Source organism: Carcharhinus amblyrhynchos, chromosome 7, assembly GCF_965287045.1.
Source record: "Carcharhinus amblyrhynchos chromosome 7, sCarAmb.v2.hapA, whole genome shotgun sequence".
In the NCBI taxonomy this organism is placed as follows: Eukaryota; Metazoa; Chordata; class Chondrichthyes; order Carcharhiniformes; family Carcharhinidae; genus Carcharhinus; species Carcharhinus amblyrhynchos.
In genome coordinates, this window is record NC_137330.1 from 78,007,261 (window position 1) to 78,034,774 (window position 27,514).

General features: G+C 39.5%; 1 protein-coding gene across 3 annotated transcripts; it reads left to right on the top strand.

Moving 5' to 3' along the window:
- Positions 1-4,207: 4,207 nt before the first annotated feature.
- LOC145345075 (glycoprotein endo-alpha-1,2-mannosidase-like) lies at positions 4,208-26,957 on the top strand. 3 transcript variants are annotated; one of them, XM_080192639.1, is made up of 5 exons: positions 4,208-4,322; positions 7,372-8,470; positions 13,202-13,311; positions 20,064-20,137; positions 21,858-26,957. In XM_080192639.1, the coding sequence occupies exons 2-5, from the start codon at positions 7,918-7,920 to the stop codon at positions 22,492-22,494; spliced, it is 1,374 nt and encodes a 457-aa protein (XP_080048765.1). In that variant the 5' UTR covers positions 4,208-4,322; positions 7,372-7,917; the 3' UTR covers positions 22,495-26,957. The 3 variants fall into 3 exon arrangements, with proteins under 3 accessions (XP_080048765.1, XP_080048767.1, XP_080048766.1); XM_080192641.1 differs by having other exon boundaries at positions 4,246-4,322; positions 7,999-8,470; XM_080192640.1 differs by having other exon boundaries at positions 4,248-4,303.
- Positions 26,958-27,514: the final 557 nt, after the last annotated feature.

Sequence of the window (27,514 nt, forward strand, 5' to 3'; positions counted from 1 at the left end):
CTGTGCTTCTCTTAACAATTCATCAAGTGGCTTCTCACTCCACCCTTCTATTTTCTGAATTTTTTTTTTATCCCCACTCCACTTCTTAGTGGAAGTGACTACTTGTTCAATTAGTCCAGCTAACTGATGTATTAACAATACTGCTATTTTCTTTGTTTGGTTTCTCTTTTCTAACTCTCTAATCTGTGATTCTGACGTTTCAATTCTCTCCTTGTCGTCAGCCCAATTTTTTTACCCAAGACTGAGATGTGTTCAATTAATCCAGTTTAAACCTGTTTAATTAATTCAAACTAAGAGAATTCCAATTATCTTAGTTCCGTCCTTTTTTTTTCCCAATCATTTCCATTGTTGATCTAGTGGGTGAAATGGATCCCACCCCTAGGTCGCTCTTATCACAGTCCGGTGATACCTATCAGGGGTGATCAGTCCCCTCCGTACCACCGCCTACACCCGTGGGCTTACACCCTTAAGCTCACACTATTAAGCCGGCTTTCCCTTCTACTCCGGCGATCTCTCAGACAGATTCTTTCTTACTCTCATCTGAACATCACATCCCAGGCATCCTTTTCTAGCCTTTACACTCACTTCAAACTTCTGAGCTTCGCATAGGGGGCTACCCCTCTTAACAACTGGTCTAAGGCTGGGTGTAAAGACAGACACCTCCTTATCTGCACGTGCTCAGCTCAGACCTCTCACACACTCACACTCTTTCATCACAGATGAGCACCTACTGTACTTTGATTCACTCCCTTAAATTCGGTAATCTATTCCAGAGCTCCGGTTGTGGCCATTCAACCGGACCCGTAAACAGATCCCAGGTTTCAGCACCAATTCTTGTAGGTAAAGATACCTCTGAATCCAATTGTGAGTCAAAGTACAGCAGTTTATTTAACAAAAGCCTGATTCAGAAAATCCAAAATAAGATTTATTTTTATCACCTTTAAATATCCTCACTAAATCAAGACCCTTGCACATTCTTACAATTCTGGTACAATAAAACAAAACATCACTTGGAACACAGATGCACGAAGAAATACTGAAAGCATTCTAATGTGCAATCTACATGTTTAATTATTTCTACAGCTCTGCCTTTGTAACCAACACAGGCAAGTACAAAATCAAATCTACTGTTTGCCTAAATGGTTAACTCTCCTCACAACTTCAAGATGCAATGTAATGCCACCTTTCCCACTTGGCAGAATTCAAATCTCTGTCCGATCCCTACCTAATTTATTAAACTTAAAGCAATTCACTTTGATTGGCTATACCTATTACATCACCTGAGGGTCTCAATTACACAGTTACACCCTCTCTCTCTCTCTCTCTCTCTGTACCATACAGAGTCAGCCTGCTTGTCTCTTTTTTAACCCTTTACTGATGGGAGCTCACTGGCCTCTAATAAATTTGACCTGTTTGATTTGGGTGCCCCATGCCGTGACAAATCCCCTTCTCTCTCAAACAGTCATATAGTCATGCACAATTCCAAATACATAACTGCTATTAGCGTTCACCCCGCACCTCAGTAAAAGCCTATGTCAGGGTTCCCAGTTCCACTGACATACTTCTCTCTACTCTTTCTGCTTCCTCATCACATAACCTCCCCCGCAGCCCCGAAATTAACATTATCCAGCAACTTGCATAGTCAATTCCTTTCTGGGACACCGGCTGCTTCTATCTCACATATTCATTAAGAATATGACAAACCCAATCCTCCTCCGATCCGTACTTTGGCCAGAAGACAGACGGACTCCGGATTGCTTCTTTCACCCAAACAAGACAACAATATCCTCTCATTGTCGTCTTGTTTTTATCCCTAGTACAGCTACTAGTGCTCCAACCTTCCAACATCCTTCCCAACGGACTTTCTGGAGGGATGTTACCTGGGGCCCCAATCCTGACACCTTTCCCGGGGGACTTCTTCCAACTACCCCCATTTTTCCATGGTTTACCGACCACGACCCGGTCGCCAAGGCAATACTTAAAAGTCACTTTTCTTACCTTGGTCCGTGCACAGCGTTGCCCGACCACACGACGGTGCCTATCGTATCCCACTTACTCGTTCAGAACAACTTTCCTAGGATTCTTAACAGTCAGTGGCAGAGAAGCCCACCGATGAGCACCTGGGACCGTTCAATTTGGAACGGGACGCGTCTTCCCAGTTGCCACCGGCAACCTCCCTACCAGGGATGTTAGGATCCCGGACGAGCCCCCAATTGTGAGAAACACAGCTCACAGTTAAACAATTTAGTCAAGTCAAGTTCTGAAGGAGCAAGATTTTATTTGACGTTCTTGCAAGACCGGGTGTCTAGCGAAATAGGCACACCTCACATAGATTTACAGCACATTTTATACCTTTTTTACAAGCATTGTGATGGCTTTGCAATGTGATGTTCTCTCCTAATTGGTGGTCCCTGTCCCATCTATGTGTTGACATTCTCCTATTGGCTCGAGGTGCCCTAAGTTCCTATCCCATCTAACAATGTCTCCTGTTATCACAAGAGTGCATTAGCAAACTCATCCATCTTATCCAATACTGTTACATGTCCAGTTCAGATTGGCAGTAATCAATCCTTTGCCAACTTAATCACTGCTGTCCCAACCATCTCAGTGACCTTTTCCCCTTTTATGCTTAGTTGTAGAAACAACACATCTTGCAGACCATTTGCTTTTTATAACGTGGGCCTCTTACATTCCTGCAGGATGTGGTGTATGCTTCACTGCACATCACATCTCTGATGTTATCTCTACATTACAGGCAGTCTTTTTATTATCCCTAATTATTGCTGTGTTAGCAGCACCGAACCCTATGTCCTATGTTTGTGACTAAACTCACAGTTGTTTCCATAAAGTGGGTTATCAATATGCCTAACTATATCCAATCTATTTAACTTCAAGCTATTTCTCTATGCTCTACAAATATATGTGTTAACAACATCTTTACCTATTGCTCACACTAGCTACCCTGTTTGTTTTACTCCCGAAAGAACCCCCCCCATTTGTCTTACATATTTGTAGAAGGACAATGCTTTCTTTAATTGTATATTTCTTGTGTGTGTAACGTATAGAATCATAACATCATAAAGTGCAAAACAGGCCCTTTGGCCTATCAATTGGAATCAGGCTTGTTCACTAACTATGATTGTTGAGTAAGATTGAACACAGTAAATACACATTGAATATTTTGTAACTAGTTAAAGAAATGCTTAATCATTCCTATATTAATGGAACTGTCATCAACTTCAAGGGGTAAAAGCACAATAAATATTTATCCTTGACTAAATGCAGAGAGGGTACATGGCTCTTACAGTCAATGTTGTGTGCAATCCGCATGCACCTTACTTGATGTGCCCTTGTTTTATATGCTTATTGCTTCAGTTATACTGGTAGGAAAAAAGCTACATGGATGGAAAGCAGCAGAATTTGGCAACTCTACATGGATAAGTCAACAAAATGTCTCATGGGCTGCACTCAGAACGCTTGGGCACCATTGCTGCAGACATGGTCAGGGCACATTAGAACATGAGCAGATAGATGAAGGTGCTGACAAGAAAGTTTTAAGTTTATTCATTAGTGTCTCCAGTAGACTTACATAAACAACATTGCAATTAAGTTAGTGCTAAAATCCCTTAGTTGCCACACTCCAGCACCTGTTTGGGCACACGGAGGAAGGATGTAGCATGGCCGACGTGCCTAAACTGCATGTTATACAGACTGTGGCAGGAAACCCCAGAACCCGGAGAAAACCCACGCAGACATGGGAAGAGAATGTGCAGACTCCACACAGATAGTGTCCCAAGCCGGGGATTGAATCCATGGCGCTGCGAGGCAACAGTGCTAACCATTGTGCCACCGTGGAAGGAGGGAGAGAAACTTTTGAGGCTGACCAGAGGTGTATTTAACTAAAGGGGTTTTTTTTGCAACAAAAAAGCTGAAAAAGACTTTAACGTTTGAGTTTAGCATTTTGATTGTTTCTAATACATTTCAGTACTCAGGGGGTTGAATGAGCTGAAAGGCTTATGTTCCGCCTTGAGGACTGGCACGCAGCAGAAGCGCATGCTGCCCGGCTGACTGACTGATTGATTGACAGGCCACAGGAACGCCCTCCCAGCCCGGGAGCGGGAGCCGGAGCCGCTGCCACCCGCCGCCGCCTCAGCCGCACGCTCCCGATCCGCGGCGCAGTCTCACGTGACAAGGGGTCGCACGCAGGCCTGTGGTGCGCGCATGTGACGCCAGTTCCGCTCCGATGTCAGTGGATCGTGGCCTGTTTGTGTCTGGCGGGAGACGGCGGGTGCACCTGGCAACGGTGAGCGCGAGGAGAGGAGGTGAGAGGAGCCGGGGGGGAAGGGGAGAGAAGGGAGTGGGGCGATTGTGACGGCAGCTTCACCCCGTGCCCGCTGAGGCTGCTGGTGTGCTGTCCTCCTCTGCAGGGCTGGCAGCACCAGGGACTCAGACTGCACGCAGAGAGAGTGCGAGAGAAACAGCCTGCAGATTCATTATTTACTAGTGTCGCAAGTTGGTTGACATTAACACTGCAGTGAAGCTAATGTGAAAATCCCCGTCCGGCGCCTGGTCGGGTACGCTAATGGAGAATTTAGTATGGCTAATGCGCCTAGTCAGCACGTCTCTCAGACTGTGGGAGGAAACTGGAGCGCTCTGGAGGAAACCTGCACTGACATGGGGAGAACGTACAGATTGTGACCAAGCTGGGAGTTGTACCCATGTCCCTGGTACTGGGAGGCAGCAGTGCTAACCACTGTGCTACCTTTTACTTTTCACACTTTTGGAGCATTAAACCATTCATCTTACTCTGATGGGTTTTTGATAAGCGAGGGGATTAAGGGTTATGGGGAGAGGGTGGGAATGTGGAACTGAGCCAAGACAGATCAGCCATGATCTTATTGAATGGCGGGGCAGGCTCGAAGGGCTAGTTGGCCTACTCCTGCTCCTATTTCTTTCCACCCTGTACCAATCAAAAGATTATCAACCTGAAAATGGTAACTCCTATTTCTTCCCTGTTCAATCATTTTGATTTGATTTTGTTATTGTCACATGCATTAGTACACTGTGAAAATCTGGCTTGGGTCACTGTCTGTGTGGAGTTTGCACATTCTCCTCGTGTCTGAGTGGGTTTCCTCCCACAGTCCAAAGAGAAAACCCACGCAGACATGGGAAGAGAATGTGCAGACTCCACACAGATAGTGTCCCAAGTCGGGGATTGAATCCGTGGCGCTGCGAGGCAACGGTGCTAACCATTGTGCCACCGTGGAAGGAGGGAGAGAAACTTTTGAGGCTGACCAGCAGTGTATTTAACTAAAGGGGTTTTTTTTTGCAACAAAAAAGCTGAAAAAGACTTTGACTTTCCCTTCATGAATCCATGCTGTGTCTGCCTGATTGAACTATTCTTTTCCAGGCGTCCTGCTATTTCTTCCTTAATGATGGATTCCAGCATTTTCCCAACTACACACATTAAGCTAACCGGCCTGTAGTTACCTGTCTTTTGTTTACCTCCTTTTTTAAACAGTGGCATTACATTAGCTGTTTTCCAATCAGCTGGCACCTCCCCAGAGTCCAGCGAATTTTGATAAATTACAACTAACTCATCTGCTATTACTTCTGTCGTTTTACTTAGTACCCTGGGATGCATTCCATCCGTACACGGGGAGTTGCTTACCTTTAGTCCCATTAGCCCACCGAGCACTACCTCTTTAGTAATAGTGATCGTTTTAAGGTCCTCACCCCCTGCTGTCCCATGACCGTCAATTAACAGTATGCTATTTGTGCCCTCTACCGTGAAGACCGACACAAAAAACTTGTTTAAGTCCTCGGCCATTTTCTCGTTTCCCATTATTAAATCCCCTTTCTCATCTTCTAAGGGTCCAACGTTTACTTTAGCCACTCTTTTCTGTTTTATTTGTTAAATCTTTTACTATCAGTTTTTATATTTTGCGCTAGTTTAGTTTCATAATCTATCTTTCCTTTCTTCATCGCTTTCTTAGTAGTTCTTTGTCTTTTTTTTAAAGCTTTCCCAATCTTCTAATTCCCCACTAATTTTGGCCACTCTACACACTGGTTTTTAATTTGATACTTTCCTTTATTTCCTTAGTCATCCATGGCTGGTTATCCCTTTTCCTACATTCCTTCTTTCTCACTGGGCTATATTTTTGCTGAGTACTGAGAAAAATCTCCTTAAAAATTTTAAGTATAAGTAAAGTAGAATGGTATACAGCTGTATCTGCACAAAGTTAAATGGAATGGAAAGGCGATCGCCTAGTTGTATTATTACTAGACTATTAATCCAGAAACTGGGCTAGTGCTCTGGAGATTGGGTTTGAATCCTGCCATGGTAGCTGATGGAATTTAAATTAAATTTTAAAAAAACCTGGAATTAGTTATCAGTAGATTCTTATGAAACCATTGTCGGAAAAATCCACCTGGCTCACTAATGTCCCTTAGGGAAGGCAATCTGCCTTCCTTTACCTGGTATGGCCTACATGTGACTCCAGAGCCACAGCACTGTGGTTGACTCTCAACTGCCCTCTGAACAAGGGCAACTAGGAATGGACAATAAATGCTGGTCAGCCAGTGACGACTGTGTCTACAAATGAATAAATGATATTGAATCAGAATGAAATGTGCTGTTTGAGATACAAGTATAACATTAAAATCCCCTGCATCATTGCTGTCCTTCCAATCAGCTTTCTTTAGATTGGTTGATGAGGAGAGATTTCTGTATAAGAGTTGCTTACCTATTGTGAGAATGTCTTGTCACATGCCTATGGATCTATTGACTCTTGCAAAACTAGCTAATGGATGCATGTTTCCTTTTTTGCTGGTAGTGTTTTACGTTCACTCTTGTGTTACTCAAAATTGCAATCTTGCTAATTTCCCAAAGATTTGTCCTTGGATAAATCTGGTTATTACTCAATCTGTATTGATTCAGTTTGTTTCTGCCATTTCCCAGCTGTTTTTGCTGTGGCTTCTTAACCTATTTCAATCTTTGGAATATTACCACTATTTCTTCACCTTTATGCTTCAAGGTCTCGTGTTTATCTAAACCAAAACTGTAAAGGTTATCTGTAACTTCTGGTGTTTAATTTTCAACTTTCTTTTATTTTTGTCTTGTTGCACTTGCTGTCACATAGAATTATGTAACTCCACTTCCTTTTTCTGTCATATTTCAGTTTCTTTTTAAGCTGTTATCTTGCACTGTCCTTTTCTATTTTTGCTCACAGCTAGCTATATTTAAATTATAGTACAACTTAATTACATATTTTAATTGCTGGGAAACTTAATTATTTTCTAAGTGAAGAAACAGGTGTGTTGCTTAGGTAATGGCAGGGAGAAAAATAAATCTGTTTTTCTTTGTTCCAGGCTATAATTCCAAACACAGTTAACAAATTGCATTGGCAAAAAAGACAGCTATTGCCTCTCTCCAAAAAATGGAACATCAAGAGATGTCCAACACAGAAGCTGCTTCTATTGTAATGAAGGAGGATTCTTGAAGATGTAATTGATTATTGCAGTAATTACAATACAACTGAGGATTGTAAAAGATTTTTTTCAATACTAGGACTTCATGTAAAGACAAGACAATGAAAAGAAAAATTGTATGGGCCTTCTGAATTTCTGTTTGAAAGGCAGAAATAACTCTCAATAGGGTGCATCAGTAAATATCTTTAGATATGAAAAAATATTAAGATTACTTTTTGCCATTGAGCAGATAGAATTTGTCTGTCTTCTAATTAACTCTCAGAACTATTTATACTGTAATAACATGCCCAGCCATAAAAGCAAGGCCTAAATCATTGGACTGAGACTTGCAGAAGAGGTGCTGCATTTCTGTTATTTTTTTAACACAGCATTTCTTCCTTGTGCTGTACCCGTGGATTTATTCAGTATCTTTTAGAGTATGTCATCATGGCTAGGTTTCGCAGAAAAATGTGGATCACATTGCTACTTTTTCTTTTATTTGTTTTTGGTGTCATGATGGGCTTGAAGACTCTGAGACCTGAAGGAGCTGGGTTTGGCGATGGTGTAGGACTGGAATTATTGCCGCAACTTCGTCCCCGAGCTGATGTTGGTGAGCGTCGAGCAGATCTCCCCAAATTTGAAAGATCATCAGACACTGGAACTCCTCCTCAAGATTCAAAAATGAATGAGCAGCTTGGTGTGACGAAAAGAACACCCATGTCTGATGCAAACCTGGACCAGTTTCCTCCAGTGAATTATGATTTGCATGCGTTTTATTATTCATGGTATGGAAACCAAAAGTTTGATGGTAAATATATACACTGGAATCACCCACTGGTTCCCCATTGGGATCCTAAAATTGCAAGCAGTTATCCTAAAGGAAGGCACATTCCCCCTGAAGACATTGGCGCCAGTTTTTATCCTGAGCTAGGAGCTTACAGTTCCAGGGATCCTGCAGTTCTGAATGCACACATGAAACAATTCCGAGCAGCTGCAATAGGTAATATGACTATCATTGCATTGAAATTGACTTTGTTGAATGTGATTTTAATCTAACTGGTAGAATTGTTGTTTTTCTCTTTCTTTTCCCCACCCTGTGCTCCTCCACCCCCAATAAATTTCTTGTCAACAGTAGCTGAAAAATTAAATTTATTATGCCCATAACAATTTAACCATAAATAATTGGAAAATAATGATTCGCAACCTTAATAAAGATAATCAGGTGGGCCACCCCAGGGACAAAAAACTTAGTTGCACATGAATGGAAAGTATCTGAAAAGCCGCCAAAATCTATCCTTCCATTATTTTACATTAAAATTAAGCTAAACTACATTGCACATTCTAATGTTGGAGTGTTCATTTCAATGTTTATAAAATTTTGATGGGTTATAGACCTGAAATATAATGTTTCCCTATCCACAGATGCTGCCTGATCTGAATATCTTTGTTTTAGGTTTCCAGCATCGGCAGTATTTTTTTAAAAAAATTATAATACTTCTGTGAAGTGCCTTGGGATGTTATGTATAGGCACTACACAAATAAGTTGCTGTCACGAGCCCGTGAACTCACTTTATAAGCAAATAATTCACACCTTTAGTAAATAATAATTAAATATTTTTGAAAGATTCTGGTAGTACTGATTAATACTGGGTACAGTTTCAAAGAGATGCTGATGGGAACCAAGCCGCCTTCCTCTGTGTGCACCTGAATAGTGGCAGCACAACTGGGTTTATTGTCTACACAAATGCAAGTTCTAACAGTTCAGTGGTTAGTGACATGAGATAGGAACCACCCAGCTAATTTTTCTTATTTATAGCCTGAGTAGTGAGACTTTGATTAACATGGTCAGCACAGACTGGGGATCAAACCTTTGATCACTTGGCTTGTACAAAATGTAAAAATAGAATTTGTTTCTTCAGTTTTCTCCCCTGCTTTTCTAATGCCATCTTAACTAATAAGTGCTCAAGCTGAGTATACTATAACAGTTGCTGCTGTGGCTTAAATCTTCCACTGAACAGATCATTGATTAAGTCTGGGGTTGTTCTTTTTTTTAATATGGTTTGGCAACTTTTTGGACAAATTTGCAGTTCCCAGGATCAATGGTTTAGCTTAGGGCAAAATTGAGTGCTAAGTCTTGCACACAAAATGAACCCACAGCAAGCTTTTGATGTACTGCTTCACTATTTAGTTCAATGTGTCATCTTTGTTAAACCTTTTCGAAGTGTTATTCAGTTGCTAATTGGAGACTTCAGTGCTGTTTGTTACGGTTCTGTGGGGATCTTCACCATCTTGTAAGATATGTTAATACAAGGTGGGTATTATCTCAAAAGATTCCTCCAAGCTATTCACTAGTGAATTTTGTTTTAGTGAAATAGCAGCTTTTTCAAAAAAAAACACTGGAAAAGATTAGCTTGTAGCTTTCCAGTTACTTCAATGGTGTGACATTATTTGACAAGACCTAGACTTAAAATAATTGAGGACAAAAGCCAGATAGTTCATAAATTTGCATATTCAGAATGGAAATCTTTGAAAATTTGCAAATAAAGTTGTGTGAGGCGATGCAGTTTAAACACAAAGATAAGTTGGACAGTTTTCTGAACAGTGAAAATCCAGGGACTGCAGGGAAGCAAAGAGATTTGGGAGTCCAAATATGTAAATCATTAAAAGCAATGAAAAAGGACTTTGGAAAGATGACCTTTATTTTCAGGGGGCTGGAATAGAAAATGGAGGCACTTATATTTCAGATATGCAAAAAGCCTAGATCAAACCTCATCTGGAATATTGCATTCATTTTTGGGCACCACATCTCAGTGGGATCTATTGGCCTGGGAGGGGATGCAATACCGATTTATCAACATGATACTGGACCTTAGAAGGTTAAATTATGAGGGTATATTTCATAAACCTCGTTTGTATTTCATTGAGTATAGAAGTTTAAGGAATAATCTTGTCAAGGTTTATAGATATAGAAACTATTTCCTTTGGTGGGGGTTCCAGAACAAAGGGAACAATCTTAAAAATAGAGCTCGGCAATTCAGGAGCTAAACCAGGAAGCCTGATTCACGCTAGAAACCTGGAACTGTCCTCCCAAAAGACTGGATGTTAAGGACATTTTTGAAGCTTTCAAGACAGCAACTGATAGATTTTTGTTAGGTAAGGGTATTGGAATAAAATGGAGATGAAATATAGATCAACCATGATCTACTTGAATGACAAAGAAGGGCCCTGTGATCCTAAAAGAGAATGCTTCAGCAATGCTGCAGAGATGGGGGAAAATAGCATAGTTATTATACTGTCAGATGTATTTCAGAGCACAAGAATCATCAGCAACTTATCAATTTTCATGAATCATTCAAGTTTCATGCAATTCATTCTTCAGCACTGTCCTTGAATGCCAATTCCTGCAGTCTACTCTGCATAATTAAGAATTGTTTTATGAAATTACTCTGAATTAAAGAAGCACAAGCTGTTTTGGAAGATTTAAATTTGAATTCAGCAAATTAGGCTGTTTAAAATCTGATGGATTCTTGGACATATATATGTTTGAGAAATTATTCAAAGCTGGTGATAGAAGTGTTCCCTTAATGTGAGAGGGGAAGAATGTATAAATGAAAAATATCTCGATAAGAATCTCTTTGTTCCTCTCTCATGATCATATTCAGTGAAAACATCTAGTCCACATAAATGTCAAAAAATCGATTCAAATTCTTGTTACATTGAGAATATTTATTCCAAATGGAATACATTAATAGGAGTAGAAGTAGGCCATTTGGCCCTTCATGTTGACTCCACCATTAATCATGATAATGGCTGATTATCCAACTCAGTAGTCTGAAAAATCTGAGATGTGTTTCAGATTTTTAAAATGATGAGATACAGATGATGTAAAAACCCTTTCTAGCTAGCTATTAGTAGGGTAGGGAGCTTTAATGTGCTGACATTACGGCTTCCAATACTCTTCTTGAGGCAGTTAGAATAATAAATGCAGTGTTGCCATCCGACAAATCTGGTGTGTTGGTCCCATTAAACAAAATGAAAATCGTGAGTAAGGAGAGAAAAGAGCTGATGTTTCAAATCCAGATGGCCCTTTGTCAAAGCTAAAAGGCATAGAAAGTGGGAAATATTTATACTGCAGGGTGAGGAATGAAAGATGTGTTAACACATGATCCTGCTCCTTGCCCACATGTCAGTCCTTGGCTTCTTGCAGTGTTCCAGTGAAGCTCAATGCAAATTGGAGGAACAGCATCTCATCTTCCAGTTAGGCACTTTACAGCCTTTAGAGCCTTCCGGTCTCAATAACTTTAGATGATTTGCTGTACTCCACACCGGTCTCCTTTGTTTTCATTCTATTTCTATGGCTATGACTCATCTTTCATCCCCCTCATCATGCAGTGTAAATATCTTCCACTTTCTATGCCTTTTAGCTTTTGACAACGCCAGGTTTAAGTCCAACTGATTTATTTGATAGTAAACTCACAAGCTTTCGAGGTTCCCCTTCACCTGACGAAGAGGGGAACCTCGAAAGCTTGTGAGTTTACTATCAAATAAATCGGTTGGAATTAAACCTGCTGTTGTCAGACTTCTTACTGTGTTTACCCCAGTCCAACGCCGGCATCTCCACATCGTTTTAGCTTTTGACAGAGTCATCTGGACTCGACATCAACTCTTTTCTCCTCTTACAGATGCTGCCAGACCTGAGTTTTTCCAGCATTTTCTTTCTTGGTTTCAGATTCCAGCATCTGCAGTAATTTGTTTTCAATAATTTAAAAATCATACTTGAGCTGATGCACTTTGTGTTGGCCTGATTTTTCATTGGCTATCTTTAGCATCATACTCCTCACTGTTGGCCTGCAAGCACTCTAATGTGATATATGAAAGGAAGAATAAAATATATCCTTTTACTACTGGGGACCTGGCACGATAATTCTGCACACTGACCGTTATGCTTTGCTGGCATCTTGGTGATTGTACTGAAGTGCTTTGTTTAACTAGCAGGTATTATACTAGATATGTAACTGCACTGTGTTAACATATGTTATAATACAGGTCTTAACCAAATGATTTTATACAATGCAGCAAATAGATTAGATAGTTAAGCAATGGTTTTTTAAAAAATATTAGTATCACAAGTAGGCTAACGTTAACACTGCAATGAAGTTACTGTGAAAATCCCCTAGTCACCACACTCCGGCGCCTCTTCAGATACACTGAGCGAGAATTTAGCATGGCCAATGCACCTAACCTACCCATCTTTTGAACTGAGAGAGGAAATCAGAGCACCTGGAGGAAAGCCACATAGACACGGCGAACATGCAAACCCTTACAGACAGCGACCCAAGCTGGGAATCATACCTGGGTCCCTGGCACAATGAGGCAACAGTGCTATTCACTGTGCCACCATGGTGGTGAAGCTGTATGTGTCCTCCAAATGGTTAACTATTCTTGATCAAATGTCTTGTGGCAACACACTTCCTAATTCTGTCCTTCATTTTGTTTTACGACTGGGTTATGGTTGTGTTACAGGTTTGTTATTCGTATGTCACAATCTTTGACGTTGTTTCTGTTGTTGCAGTATATCAGAAGTAGTTGCTTGATTGCACTTAATGAGAATAAGATCCATTGGATCAAGTAAATTGAACCATGCATAGTGTTACTTAGTGTGTGCCAGTATTCTGTAATGTGTTTGGCACTGTACAGTTACAAATGTCTTTTCTGTTCACTAACTCTGCAGGTGTGTTGGCCTTATCCTGGTATCCACCTGGATTATCAGATGAGAATGGTGAACCCACAGAAGATCTAGTCCCAGTTATATTGGAAGCTGCACATAAGCATCAATTGAAGGTATTATTTTTACTCTTCAAGTTTCTAGTGGAAGGAATTGGGCATTGTTGAAAAAAGAGATATGCTGTTGAAGATTTTCATCTTGCACACTCATTAGGACATTGATTTATTCTTGTCACAGGTATTGGTATGCAGTGATAAGTATTATTTCTTGCGCGCCATAAAGACAATGCATACTGTTCACAGAATGCATAGGAGAGAAGGAAATAAGAGGGTGCAGAATGTAGTGTTACAATCACAGCTTGGATCTACAGAAGGTCTGACAGCAAGGAAGAAGCTGCTCTTGAGTCGGCTGGCAAATGACCTCAGACATTTATATATTTTTCCCAATGGAAGAGAGAATGTCTGGGATGCATGGGGTCTTTGATTATGCTGGCTGCTTTTCTGAGGCAACGGGAAGTGTAGATAGCCAATGGATCGGAGGCTCATTTGCGTGATGGACTGGGCTACGTTCACAACCCTTTGTAGTTTCTTGTGTTCTTGGTCAGAATAGGAGCCATGCCAAGCTGTGATATGTCTGGAAAGAATTATTTCAATGATGCATCTATAAAGATTGGTAAGAGTCGTTGCCCTAGGGCAACACCATCATTTGGGCAAATATGCTGTAGTTAAAGCTGAACTCAACTATGTAAATTGCCAAGTCTATAAGTTAATTGAGTACAGATTCAGATCTAACGTACCAAAATAGGGAGCATCAAAGTGAACAATAATCTGATTGGGGTTACCAGTCTTACACAGGATAGCTGTGTATTATGCATATTCGTGAATGGGCTCAAGTCTGTACTTTCAGAACCGTAAAGTGTCCAGTCTGCCTCAAATTACCCTGGAAGGATAAGATGTGCCAAAAATTTGAGCAACAGATGAAGCTAGCAGTAGTGACGCAGTGGGTATTTCCATGAACAGGATGCTGCCATCAAGCAAAAGAGATGTTCTGCCTATCACACTTCAGTAATATAGTTCTGCCTATCATGCAAATTATTAATATAGTATAGGAATCTTAGCATTGGTACAATGGTAGGTACGTATGCCATACATCCCAATGACTTGTGGATTGTACCAAATAGCACATCCCCTCAGCTATTGTAGACACAGTGATCGTACTTCAACAGCCCCTGTTTGCAAAACTCAAGAGCATACTGTGTAATGTTAGATGTAATTTTGCAATTGGACAACACTAGCTGAACAATCTTGTGTGCCAGGACGTAATGTTAATTAATTTAAGGTTATCAGGCTTCCAATGTGGCTCACTTATGGCTGGAAGCTACAAATGTTTATATGCAGGTAAAGTAATATGTCCAAGCATTTGTATCTCTTTTGACTTAAACAAAGTTGTGGCTGGGAGGCAGGGGGGACAGTGGTTCCCTGAGGCATTCTCCATGGCAACATCTAAACCTGAGTCGAGTTGCAAACCAATCAGCAGCCTTTTCAATGCCGGATAAGTTGTTGCTTCTTTTGAAATTTGACATTTTTGCATCTGATGGATGCAAAATGAAAAGCTTCAGCAGCATGTCTCTTTCAGTGGTACTCAAGTTCCACACTTTTGAAATTTCTGGATCAATTATTATATGTTTATAAAATATAGAAGCAGAATTAGGCCATTCGGCCCATTGAGTCCACTCTGCCATTCAATCATGGCTGATATACTCCTCATCCCCATTTTCCTGCCTTCTCCCCAAAACACTTCAACCCGTTACCAATTAAAAATCTTTCTGACTCCTGTTTAAATGTACTCACTGTTCCAGTATTCACCGCACTTTGGGGAGCGAATTCCACAGATTCACAATCCTTTGGGAGAGAGAGTTTCTCCTCAACTCTGTTTTAAATTTACTACCGCTTATCCTAAGACTATGACCTTTTGTCCTAGAATGCCCCACCAGCAGAAACATCTATTCCACGTCTACTTTATTCATACCTTTTATCATCTTGAATATCTCAATTTGATCTCCCCTCACTCTTCTAAGAATAGACCCAACTGTAGCAAAATTCAGAAGAAAGGTAAGCAAATCATTCTCTCCACGGACGAACACTGTGTTGTACCAATGAAACATTTTTCTAAAGCAATAATCCCTTTGGATTCCTTGAGTGATCCCACCATTTAGTTGTATTTTTGTGATGTGCAGTTGTGCTAATAGGTAACAAACTAATGACCCATTCTGCGTAGGATCTTGGATCTCCCTTCCTAACAGCATGTTGGTGTATCTACACCACATGGACTGCAGTGGTCAAGACGGTGGCTCACAAGGGCAATTGGGGAAAGGCAATAAATGCCAGCCTAGCCAGCAATGCCAGAATCCTGTGAAAGGGATATAAAAGGGATCATGGCATTTGAGAGGGTGGAAATTTTATCTTGAACTTCTAAGCTGGATCAGGCATGAAACAATGTTTGATTCATTGCGTCAACAAATATCATTGCAGTTTATTGCATGTACCTCAGGTTGTTGCAGTGAGCTGCACTTTCCTCACCAATGTCTGGAATTCCAGCCTTTCAGAGTGGATGAGGTGGATTAGCGGTGAGGGACAAAAAAAGGAAATTGTCACTAACTGGATAACATATAAAAATGCAAAGCTGTTTGGACATTGAAGTTTGCTTAAGGGAGAAATTATATGTGAGGGAGGAAACAAATTGTTTTTTTAAAATTTGGAATTATTGTTGGACAGGGGGAATAGATATGCAACACTATGCACATAATATTTAAAGTGTACAGTTAATATAAATATACACTATTTGTATATATTATGTTGTATGATATCTTATTGGACAAATAGTATCTTTCATGTTTTCAGGAGTCCAAAGCAATTTTAAACCAATTAATTGCTTTTAAAATGCAGCCACTGTTGTTTAGTAGGCAGACATAGGATCGTAGAGTCATACAGTGTAGAAGGAGGCCATTCAGCCCCTCAACTCTGCACTGACTGTCTGACAGAGTATCTGACCCCTGCTCTATTCCTGTGACCCCACACATTTACCATGGCTAATCCATCTAACCTCCACATCTTTGCACATGGTGACCAGTTTGCACACAACAAGATGCCAGCGAGAGAGAGAGAGCCTGTTTTTGACTGTTTATTGAGGGATAGATATTGACAGGCATATAATATTAGGGGAGCTTTTTATGCCTGCCTGAAGTGGCAGACAAAGCCTTGATGTACTGACCTGGATTTTGCAATGAAATTTATGATGAGGCTAACAGTGCCCACTGATACTTTGAATTAAATGAGACAGCAACTTTGAGAGTGTCCAGATTTTGGTCAGTGGAACATGCTGTGCATCTGTCAGTAATGATCTGATCAATAATGGTTCTTTTTAGCTTGACTGGTCAATTTAGGATTATTTTGAACAAAGAACAGTACAGCACAGGAACAGGCCCTTCAGCCCTCCAAGTCTGTAAAAACACGAATGCCTCTCATATTTTCTTGTCTCTATGTGGTCCATATCCCTCGGTTCCCTGACAATCCATGCATTTATCCAGATGCCTCTTGAATGTTGTTATAGAATATAGTTCCACCATCTCCTCTCTCAATGCATTCCAGGCGTTCACCATCCTCTATGGGAAAAATTGCCCTTGCATCTCTTTTGAACTTCCACCCTCACTTTCAACCTATGCCTCTGAGTAATTGACTCTTCAACCCTGGGAAAAGGACTCTGATTATCCACTCAACCCAAGCCTGTCATAATCTTGTAAACCTCAATCAGGTCCCCCCTGATCCTGTAAAGCTCCAATGAAAACAATCCAAGTTTGTTCAACCTTTCTTCATAGTCCACATTCTCCAAACTGGGCAACATCCTGGTAAGTCTCTTCACCCTTTCCAGTGCATCAACATCCTTCTGGTAATGTGGCAACCAGAATTGTACACAATACTCCAAATGCGGCCTAACCAAAGTCTTATACAACTGCAACATGATTTTCCAATTCCTATACTCATTGCCACAACCAATGAAGGCCAGAATGTCATGTGCCTTCTTGACCTCCTTGTCCATCTGAATTGCCACCTTCAGGATCTGCACACCTACATCTCTCTGTATGCTAATATTTCTAAGGGCTTTATCATTTACTGCATACTTTCCTTCTGCCGTAGACTTTTCAAGTCGCATCACCTCGCATTCATCTGGGTTAAATTCCAGTTGTCATCTTTTGGCACAAGTCACCAGCTGATTTTATATCCTGCTGTATTCTCTGACACTCCTCCTCACTATCTGCTACTCCCCCAATTTTTGTATCTGCGAATTAACTAATCACACCACATAGGTTTTCCTCCAAATCATTTTATATACATACAATATAGCAAACAACAGAGGTCTCAGCACTGATATTTAAGGAAGAAGTTTCAGTTGATCTTTTATTCCAGTCGTTGTAATCCAGTTGGTTTGTGTGCTGATGTCTTTTGCTGCAACTCCAGAAACTGACCGTTAATGCCAGACAAGAATGAGTAAATGAAGAACAATGAGTTAGAATCAATTTTTTAATTTCCAAAGCAGCAGTCTCTTCTCTAAAAAGCATACAAAGTGGAAAATGCAACAAATTATTTGTCAGAAATCATATGTTAATTTCCCATCTCTCTCACGTCATTACCTTGTTTTAATTTCTGCAAGGTTGATTTTTAAAAACAAAATTATCACTGTTATTAAATAAATATCTGAAATTTCTGGCTTATAAACGTAGCTTTTTCAGAGCACCAGTCTTGTGGATAAGAGAACTAATTTTGCTTTGGTGTTTATTATACCTTTTTACCTTTCCTGTTTATCTTGTAAACAACTTAATAGCAAACTGGAACAGAGGCCTCAGTTATCATTTTTCTTTTCTGGAATGGTTGTTGAGAAATTTCTTTTGAAACTCAATTTAAAAAAAAATCATTTGTAACAGAAAGCAGATTTTTATTGTCATCATTTAAAATTAAACTGAGTACTGGTGGGTTTTGTTGTCTTATTAGCCCTGCAGCCATTACTTTGATTTCATATTCTGTAACTTGTAAAGTCATTTTCAAATGAACTGATGGGAGTTAATTCCAAATAAAAACTGGTGACTGTTTCCATCTGGTGGACAGCAGGAGCACAGTAAAAAGTCTGACAACACCAGGTTTTTGTCAGACTTTTTACTGTGTTTACGCCAGTCCAACGCCGGCATTCCCACAGGACAGCAGGAGAACAGCATTGCGACAAAAAATCCAAACTAAAGGGTGTATCTATCCTGAACTGTGTGCTGTTTGAAACAAAACAATTTTACATAATGGCATCTACAGTATTATTCCTGGACAATACACTTAGGGGGTTACAGTTATCTGTTTGGACCTATTTGAGGGCATCACAATTTGGACATTAATGAAACTGCAGGCCTGGATAATCCAATTTTTAAAAACAAAAGCAAGATATTTTTAGCGTGCTGCATTTGACTATTAATATTTTTAAGAAATAGCATGTTTGAACCTACATCCGTGTGATTTTTCTTCAGCATATCTTTACTTACAAGCATTGGAATTGTTAATTTTATTCATGCTTTTTGTCAAATTGTCAACATAACTTCATTTTTATGTTCTGATATTCACTTCAAACATTATATTCTCCATAGCGTAATGAAATGCATGTATTCTGGAGACTGTGAACGTTACAATGAAGCTAACAATAACCTATATCTTGCTGGAGCTGAACATTTTGAGCAGGAAACAATTCTGCCAGCAGCGCACTTTTGTAACTATTTATATTCTGCCTATTACTGTAAAATTGGCTTTGAGTAACCTGCATCTACAATGTAAAAAATGACTATCGCGCTGGTGTACTGCCAGGTACTTTCAAGTAATCTCAGGAAACATCTTCCATAGAAATTAATATGCTCTGCTGCCTTTCCTCTGTGGGAGGAAACCCACACAGACAGGGTGAATGTGAGACTTCTCACAGTGACCCAAGCTGGCAATCAAACCCAGGCTCCTGGTACTGTACGGCAGCAATGATAACCACTGTGCCACCATGCCACCTGCTGCATGGGGTCCATATGTACTGCACAATGTTTAACCCTCCATAAAAAACAGAATTTCTGGTCATTATCACTTTGCTGTTTGGACCTTGCTGAGTGCCAATTTGCTGACATACAATACAGCAGCGACTGCATTTCGAAGTATTTATTGTCCGTGTAGCACTTCAAGATGTTCAGTGTCTGAATGATGACACAAATGCATACCTTCTAATCTGTCTGACCTTCAATGAATAAGTTTTATGAAAAGGACTTGGTTCTCATCTACAATGCTATGTATTGACAGGCACTTTGAATACTATTTATCATGCAAGTTTTGGGTCATATTTTATATATTTTTTTCTGCTTGTTTCCCCTACTTTTGCTTCTTGAACGTGGTGATGTAATTACATTTCAATAGTCCTGATACAAATAGATTTCTGTCTTGTTTTATTGTAGCATAGATAATAAGAATATCCATTAGAACTTGCCTAATGGAACTGGTTCATCACTAAGTGGTCCCCTGATACGTAATATCTAATGTAATTAAAATTCTTCTATTCTGATTAATGAGTGGCTTTGCAATCTTTTGTATAATGACACACTTAATGTACCATCATTCATGGATTATTCTTTGTGAGATGGCTAAGAACAATCCAAAAAGCTGCAAGACAAGTTAGAAACCATTCTAACCCAAGGAGAGAATTCCACTTTAGAAGTTGATTACTGATGCACTGTGATATAGATGTGTAATTGTACTGAAATAAAAACTGGGCCTCTTAAGAGATTTATGATCTTTTATTTTCAAAGGTGACCTTCCACATTGAGCCATACGAAGGAAGAGAAAACACTTTGTACAGTAATTTGAAGTACATCATTGATAAGTGAGTTTTTTCCAAATTAGCATTAAATCTTGGTGTTGACTACAGTAATTTTTCATGTAACTCATCTCTTGTTTAAATCATTGTTTAAATATAAGTATAATAATATGCTTTTTCAGAATACAGTATGACAACATTGTGGATCAAATATTAACAGTTTTTCACTTTAATGTGCACTGAAAAACCTAAAGGTACCTTGACATTGATTAATTCTGAAAAAAGACACATGTTGAAGCTTTTTGTCTTGCACTCGTAGGCCAATCACAAGAACACCACAGTAAAGGGATCCAGTGCCAATGCGAAGCCAACTATGTCATCCATATGTCTCAAAAGCTGCAAGATCATACCAAACGTGTTCTGATGTCCTTTAGGGAAGAAAATCTGCCATCCTTACCTGGTCTGGCCTACATGTGACTCCAGAGCCACAACAATGTGGTTGACTCTCAACTGCCCTCCGAGGACAACTAGCAATGGCCAATAAATGCTGGCCCAGCCAGCAACACCCATGCCCCATGAAAGAATTTAAAAAATTGTTCCTTTTGCAGTTCACAATGGGCGATGTACTGAACATACCCGACCAGTTCATGCTTGCAAAACCTAAAACGGTGTCTAACGTTAGATGTGATTCTGCGATTGGACAAAATTTAGTCGTCAATCCGCAGTGTGCTAAGAATTACACTGACAAAAATCAACCAGGCTTGCAGTGTGGTATACTGGCCTGTGCTAAAAGCCTCATTTATTAATAGATATGGCCCTATACGTTGTGGACAGAACATGTACACACACTGCATCTGTTTCAATTAAAATAGGTGACAACCACTCGTGTTTCATTCCCCAAGGCATTGCATTGACCATGAGGTTGCAGATTATATTTGAGTAGAATTCTGCTGCTGATGGCCCACATGATGCCCAGTCTTGAGTTGCTAGATCTATTCAAAGTCTATTCTATTTAGCATGGTGGTATCCACACGATGGAGGGTATCCCCAAAGTGAAGACCAGACTTCGTCTCCAAAAGGTGGCCACTCCTATTACACCATCATGGACAGATGCACCTGCAGCAGGCAGGTTGGCGAGGTTGAGCACCTATTGCAGCCTCCAGTCTAGTAGCTATGTCTTTTGGGACCCTGACAGCTCAGTCTGTGGGTAGTTCTACTGAGCCACTCTTGGACATTGAAGTCGTTTACCCAGAATATATTTTACACCCTTGGTACTTCCTGCAATTGGTATTCAACATGGAGGAGTCATCAGCTGAGGGGGGACAGTTTGTGATAATCAGCAGAAGGTTTCCTTGTCCTTGTTTGCCCTGCTACCATGAGAGTTCTGCAGTATTTTAGCTGGAATGTTGTTAGGGCCCATTGCTGTTGCAGTATCGAGTGCCTTCAGTCATTTCTTGATGCTACGTGAGGTAAATTAACTTGGCTGGAGACAGGCATCTATGTTGCTGGGGACCTCAGGATGACAAAATGGATCATCCACTCACCAGTTCTAGTTAAAGGTTGTTGCAAATTCTTCAGTCCTGTCTTTCGTGCTGTGCTGGGCTTCCCCATCGCTGAGGTTGGGGCTAAAACAGAAAATGCTGGAAAATCTCAGCCGGTCTAGCAGTATCTGTGGGCCAATTTAAATTTTGGAATTTAATGTTATGGAAATTTTGTGCCTGTATGTTCATGGCAAAATCATGTGAATAATGCCAGTATTTTTTTCTTTTGTTTCTTCCCTTTACAGATATGGATCCCATCCTGCATTTTACAGGTGCAAGACCAGCGCAGGAAGAAACCTTCCAATGTTCTACATTTATGACTCGTACTTAATAAGCCCAGGGTCTTGGGCCAATCTTTTGTCTGCATCTGGATCGCATTCTCTTCGGAACACTCAATATGATGCATTATTCGTTGCCCTGATTGTGGAAGAAAAGCATAAAAATGAAATTCTTCAGGCTGGTTTTGATGGGATGTATACATACTTTGCAACAAATGGATTCTCCTATGGTTCTTCCCATCATAACTGGCAAACAATAAAAGATTTTTGTGATAGTAATAACCTGATGTTTATTCCAAGTGTAGGACCAGGATATATAGACACCAGCATTAGAGCTTGGAACAACCACAATACTAGGAACCGAGTCAATGGTAAGTATTATGAAACTGCATTAAGTACTGCCCTTCTAGTGCGTCCAGAAATAATCACTATAACTTCATTTAATGAGTGGCATGAAGGAACTCAGATTGAAAAGGCTGTGCCCAAGAAGTCAAGTCAGTTCGTTTACCTGGACTACCTGCCTCATAAGCCAGATATCTACCTGGAGCTTACTCGTAAATGGGCAGAAAAATTTCGCAAAGAGAAAGAACAGTGGTTGATGTGACTATTTTGAATCTTGTGATGGGGAATAGAATAATTTTGAGACATAGCATCAAGAATTACAAAAAAAAGTTTTTTTTTGGTCACGCAAGCAGAGTTTTTGTGGTTCCATTCTTCTAAAAATAAAGTCCTGTGAAATCACTAGCTAGGGAATGAGTTGCAGTATTGGATTAGATGACATTGAAGAAAGAGTTGTGACATTTGTGAAACTTTGAATTGTTTTTCTTCTGTTGAATCTTCCACTAGGTATACTTCTATGGATGCGAGTAGCCCTGTTTTGTCCAAGTTACTGTTTTTCATATGTGGTCCTGACTTGAGTGTCTGCAGTCAGTTCAACCATTGGAAGTATTATACAGGTCCGATTTCAATCATTGTGCATGCGTATAATTGTGGTAGTGATCATGAATAGTAGCATTGGTTGACTGGTTCTCTCCCAAAGCCACAGATGCTGAGGGCACTTACTGTGCGAGTAACACAACACAATTCAGATATTTAAATTGGGATCCTCTTGTATTCTATATGGCTTATTGCCGAAACACGCTGAAATTACCAAACAAGCTCCCGATAGCAGTTACTAATGAACTTAAATGCTAAATTTTTAACTTGGTTGTTCCTCTTGGAGCATTGAATATATTTGAATGTATGTTAGCTTTCAGTTGTATAACTGATGGAGAATATCAAGAATATGTTTTCTGTGGAGATTGGTGATGGGTCAGATGCAATCATGTTTAACTTTGGAGCTGCCTACTCCCCATCTGATTTTTGATTGGAAACCTGTGAATGCCCTGTATGTTTATATTGCCATTTCATATCAGTTAAAGAAGTTTGCCTTGAGCTCTTGCAGTCTCCATACTGCAGTGAGGCTCAAGACACGTCAAGATTCATAAGAATAGATCAGGTGAAAGGTGGGGTGGCGATGGATCTTGGGGCTGGATTTTTGGCCTGTATTTTAGTTGGGAATGGAGACAGGCAACCAAAGAATTTTAACCATCAGCCCATGACATCCCATTGCTGCTTTCAGGTTGGAAGGTCAAGATTGTGCTACCCCTAACTGAGCAGCCAGCCCACCCTCTGACCTATAATTGGCTGCTTCAGGGCAAGTCATGTTGTTTCCCACTAACTCTGAGATTTTGACCCCTATTTGAGCCTTTCGGAAGCCCGCAAGTAAAATTGTGTCCTTGGGCAATGGCATCCACTCACCTGCACAAGCCTGTATCAAAAAGTTGTTGCATTTCTTGGGATCTTTTTCAAGATTGAGGAAGTATCACCATGATTGTCATTATTTAAGTTTTCTTTATCTAGTGTATGTATATTATAACATTTTAATTGGTAGATTTACCAAATTTGTATTCCAGACTTTAATACTTGAATTATTTCTCATTTTTCTATTATTTCACCTGTGGATTTCTTTAATTGTTGATCAAATACAGAATGGTTGTCAGATTGAAAATTAACATTTGAGGAAGTACTTTTATTTGATGACTTGAATGACTTCTTAGAATTTTTAATTTTGGAGTCTGATATGGGACAACTGTACTTACTCATGACTGATCTTGCATGATCACATAGCTTCACTACCTAAATGGGGTTTGCAAGTTCATATCTTACAGATTAATTATTTGCCAATGACAGCTTTAACACCTGTGCTGTCAGGGCTATGGATTTGTGATTTGCTTCCCAGTTTAAAATTTTTGCTTGCATAGCAATCTCAATGCTCACTTTGGACAGTAAGTTTTCTTAAGATGCATTTGGAATTGCACCCCTGTTATGTGTCCCAACTGATGGGCTTTGGTTGAGCTTGAGTGGATCAGACCACTATTATTTTGTGCTTCCTTTACCAATTTCATTTGGAAATATGTTGACCAGACTGCAAATGTAATGAACCAATTTTTTAAAATTAGTACATTTAAGATTTAAATCTTTTCAGCTTGCAGCAACTGATCTACTTTTGGAGAATGCGTCCAGCGTTTTGAGTTTTATTGAGAAATATGAACCATCAGTCTGACACTGTAGCAATAATATTACATTTTTTTAAATTCACTGTTGCATAACCTGTCTTGATTTAGATTTTCAGCTTTTTGTAGTGTGGCTGGGCCCTAGTTTCCTTGTATAGAGAGTAACTTTAAGATATTCCCAACTTTATGTTGTGAGTCAGGTTAATTGATTCCCCATTTGATGCAGAAAAAGAGGAATACATTAATTGTTAAAGTGATTCACAAAGTTTGTGGCTACTGTTTTGAAGGTCTATTGGTTCACACAATCAATGGGGCCCTTACCTAAACGCAGCAATCTAGATGTTATACATAATGGTTGTGCAGAATCCAGAATTCATATCTCTCCAAAGAAGTGTCAGAATTTCAATTTAGATTTAAAATATGGAAAATAACTGCTGATATCAGTAAAAGTGATGTTGATTATTGTTAAAACCCGGTTGGTTCAGTCATGTTCTTTTGGCAAGGAAACTTGACATCTTTACCCAGTCTGGTCCACATGTGACTCTAGTTCCACACAAGCATGGTTGGCTCATAACTAACTACATTCTGAAGTGGCTCAGCCAGCCAGTCAGTTTTATCAAACTGCTACATGCCTCAGGTTCAAGGAGGAGGTCTGTTATCTCCTTCTCAGGGAAACATGAAATGTGCAATAAATGCTGATTTTTGCCAGCTTTAGCCACATTCTGAGAATTAATGTAAAACCACGATGGAGCACATGCTGAATAAGATGTGCTGACATTTCACATGATGGTGAGGGTCCATGCCAGCAGTATGTACTCATTCAAAATAGCCCTTTGTGTACAGCGTTTATATCTTTTGTAAGAGATATAATTGGAGTCCAATTTTCTGATGTGTTTTGTGCGTGCATTTTTTTTTGGGTGAGAGGGGGTGATTGGAGGGGAAAAGAACAAAATTTTGATTTCAAATCTCTTGAGTTTGGAGAAACTCTGGTTGTGCTAATCCCACCAATACCATGCCTAACTCAGCTCAGTACAGATCAATATGATTTGCAGCATTGGGCCTTTTATTTCTTTTGGTCAGTACCAAACTATGTGGAGTATTTAATTGAGCCTTTGGGAGTGAGCTGTTTATTTTCCTCAAATAGCAACACTGAATCAGAAATTTTGCCAGGGAGTACCCCACTTTATCCTTAAGAATTTATGTAGTTGCATTACTTTTGCGTGTTGATCATAAACATTCTTTGGTTTGCATTTTTTTTCAGTCAAACAGTATATGCTGCCATAACCACTCGTGTGCATAACCTGACGAACAAAAATGTGCTTCGGGAGCCAAAAAGCATTGTACTCCTGAATAGCACTAATGGCTGCTTTTAGTAGAACGTTGTTTTGGTGAAAACCATAACCTGCTTGTAGCAAAGCACTGGGGTACTCAGAAATGAACACAAAAAAACAGGCAGAATTATTACTAGTCGTGTTATATGTCACTTTAAATTAGGCTGATCTCTTCAATTTAAAAAATCTCATAAGCTATAGTTTTTAAAACACAAATTGCAAACTAAATTTCGGCATTTTTCATTTGCTGTTTAGAGCGTGCAAAAGCTCAAAGTTCAATTAGAAAGAAAACATATAATGACCATTTAAGTTCAGCTTGTGATGTTGAAACTTAATATTGGATCTAAAAGTTCAGATTGCATTTTTAATTATATTAAACTTTTGTATCATTTTCATTGTAGAAAAAAATCAAGACAAATACTCCTATATCAATCTTTGTTTAATTTTGTACTATAACTTATGCATCATCATTGTTACAATATGCTTAATTTTGCATAACCATGTCACTTCGTATTAGTATTAAACTATAGGGGTTTTTCCTAATTTTGTTTTTGAGAATGACAACAACATTTGGGGTAGTGTGGAAATACTATATGTTGAAATGTTACAATGTGGAGGGGGAACAGAACCACAAGTATTACTCTTCAGTATTAGCACACTGAAGTAACATCGTAAACTACTGTCTAAAATACATGTGGCCAATTTCTACAACATTATTTGAGGCTTTCTTGAACTTGAATTTTCAATATTCCTGGACGATACCACATTTATTTCTCATGGGATTAAGTTGGATATTAGCTACAGCACTACGAATGACTGGCATTGCATTAAATGTTGGTCAGAGGTTTAACCTCTCAGTCACTTTCAGTAAAGATGAAAGTGAAGCGTATTCCAGTGACATAATCAGGTAAACATCAGTGAAGAATTACTTGAACCAAGGGGACCTCACTCTAAAGCAAAAGTTGTTTTGTCATTCCATCAAGTGTTCACAGCAGTTAATCTCTGTCAGGTTTAACGTCAAATTTAAATTATATTAGAAAGCCTGATTATGTACATTGTTTTGCTTGTGACTGATCAGCTATCTGTATAAAGTGAGATTAAGTAACAAGATGCAAAATAAAGACTCTTATGTTTATAATGCATGAACCTCAAGTTCAATAATAAAAATCCATGCCACTGCATTTTGAGCTTTCTGGATTGTTTCCCTGTTTAGGAATATTATTTTGTCGTAGTATTTGTAAATAGCATTTGATAATTATCTTAGATTTTCAGTTTCAACATTATTCCTTTTAACCTCCCTCCGTAATTTTTACCTTTTTTCTTAATTTTGTATTTATATGCATTTTAATTGTTTACAACTTTATAGCTGAATAAAGAACGATGCAGCACAGGAAAAGGCCCTTCAGCCCACCAAGCTTGTACGGTACACAGTTTCTATCCCTCTGTTCACCTCCTGTTTATGTCTATCAAGATACTGTTATTAAAGTGCCTGTTTCCACACTGGTAGTGCGTTCCAGGTGCCCACCACCCTTTATGAAAACTTTCCTCGTATGTCTCCCCTAAACTTACTACCTCTCACCTTAAACCTGTGCCCTCTTGCAGTGACCCATCCTAGGAAAAAGCCACTGACTGCCCACCTTATCTATGCCTCTCATAATTTTGTGAATTTCTATCAGGTCGACCTTCAATCTCTATTTTTTCAGTGAAAACAATCCAAGTTTATCCAATCGCTCCTCGT

What these genes read in the sequence shown, in the direction of transcription:
- LOC145345075 (XM_080192639.1), top strand. Translation starts at nt 7,918, where the DNA reads ATGGCTAGGTTTCGCAGAAAAATGTGGATCACATTGCTACTTTTTCTT. An exon ending in ATTCCGAGCAGCTGCAATAG is followed by an intron (nt 8,471 to 13,201) that starts GTAATATGACTA and finishes CTAACTCTGCAG; the next exon opens with GTGTGTTGGCCTTATCCTGG. An exon ending in TTGAAGTACATCATTGATAA is followed by an intron (nt 20,138 to 21,857) that starts GTGAGTTTTTTC and finishes TTCCCTTTACAG; the next exon opens with ATATGGATCCCATCCTGCAT.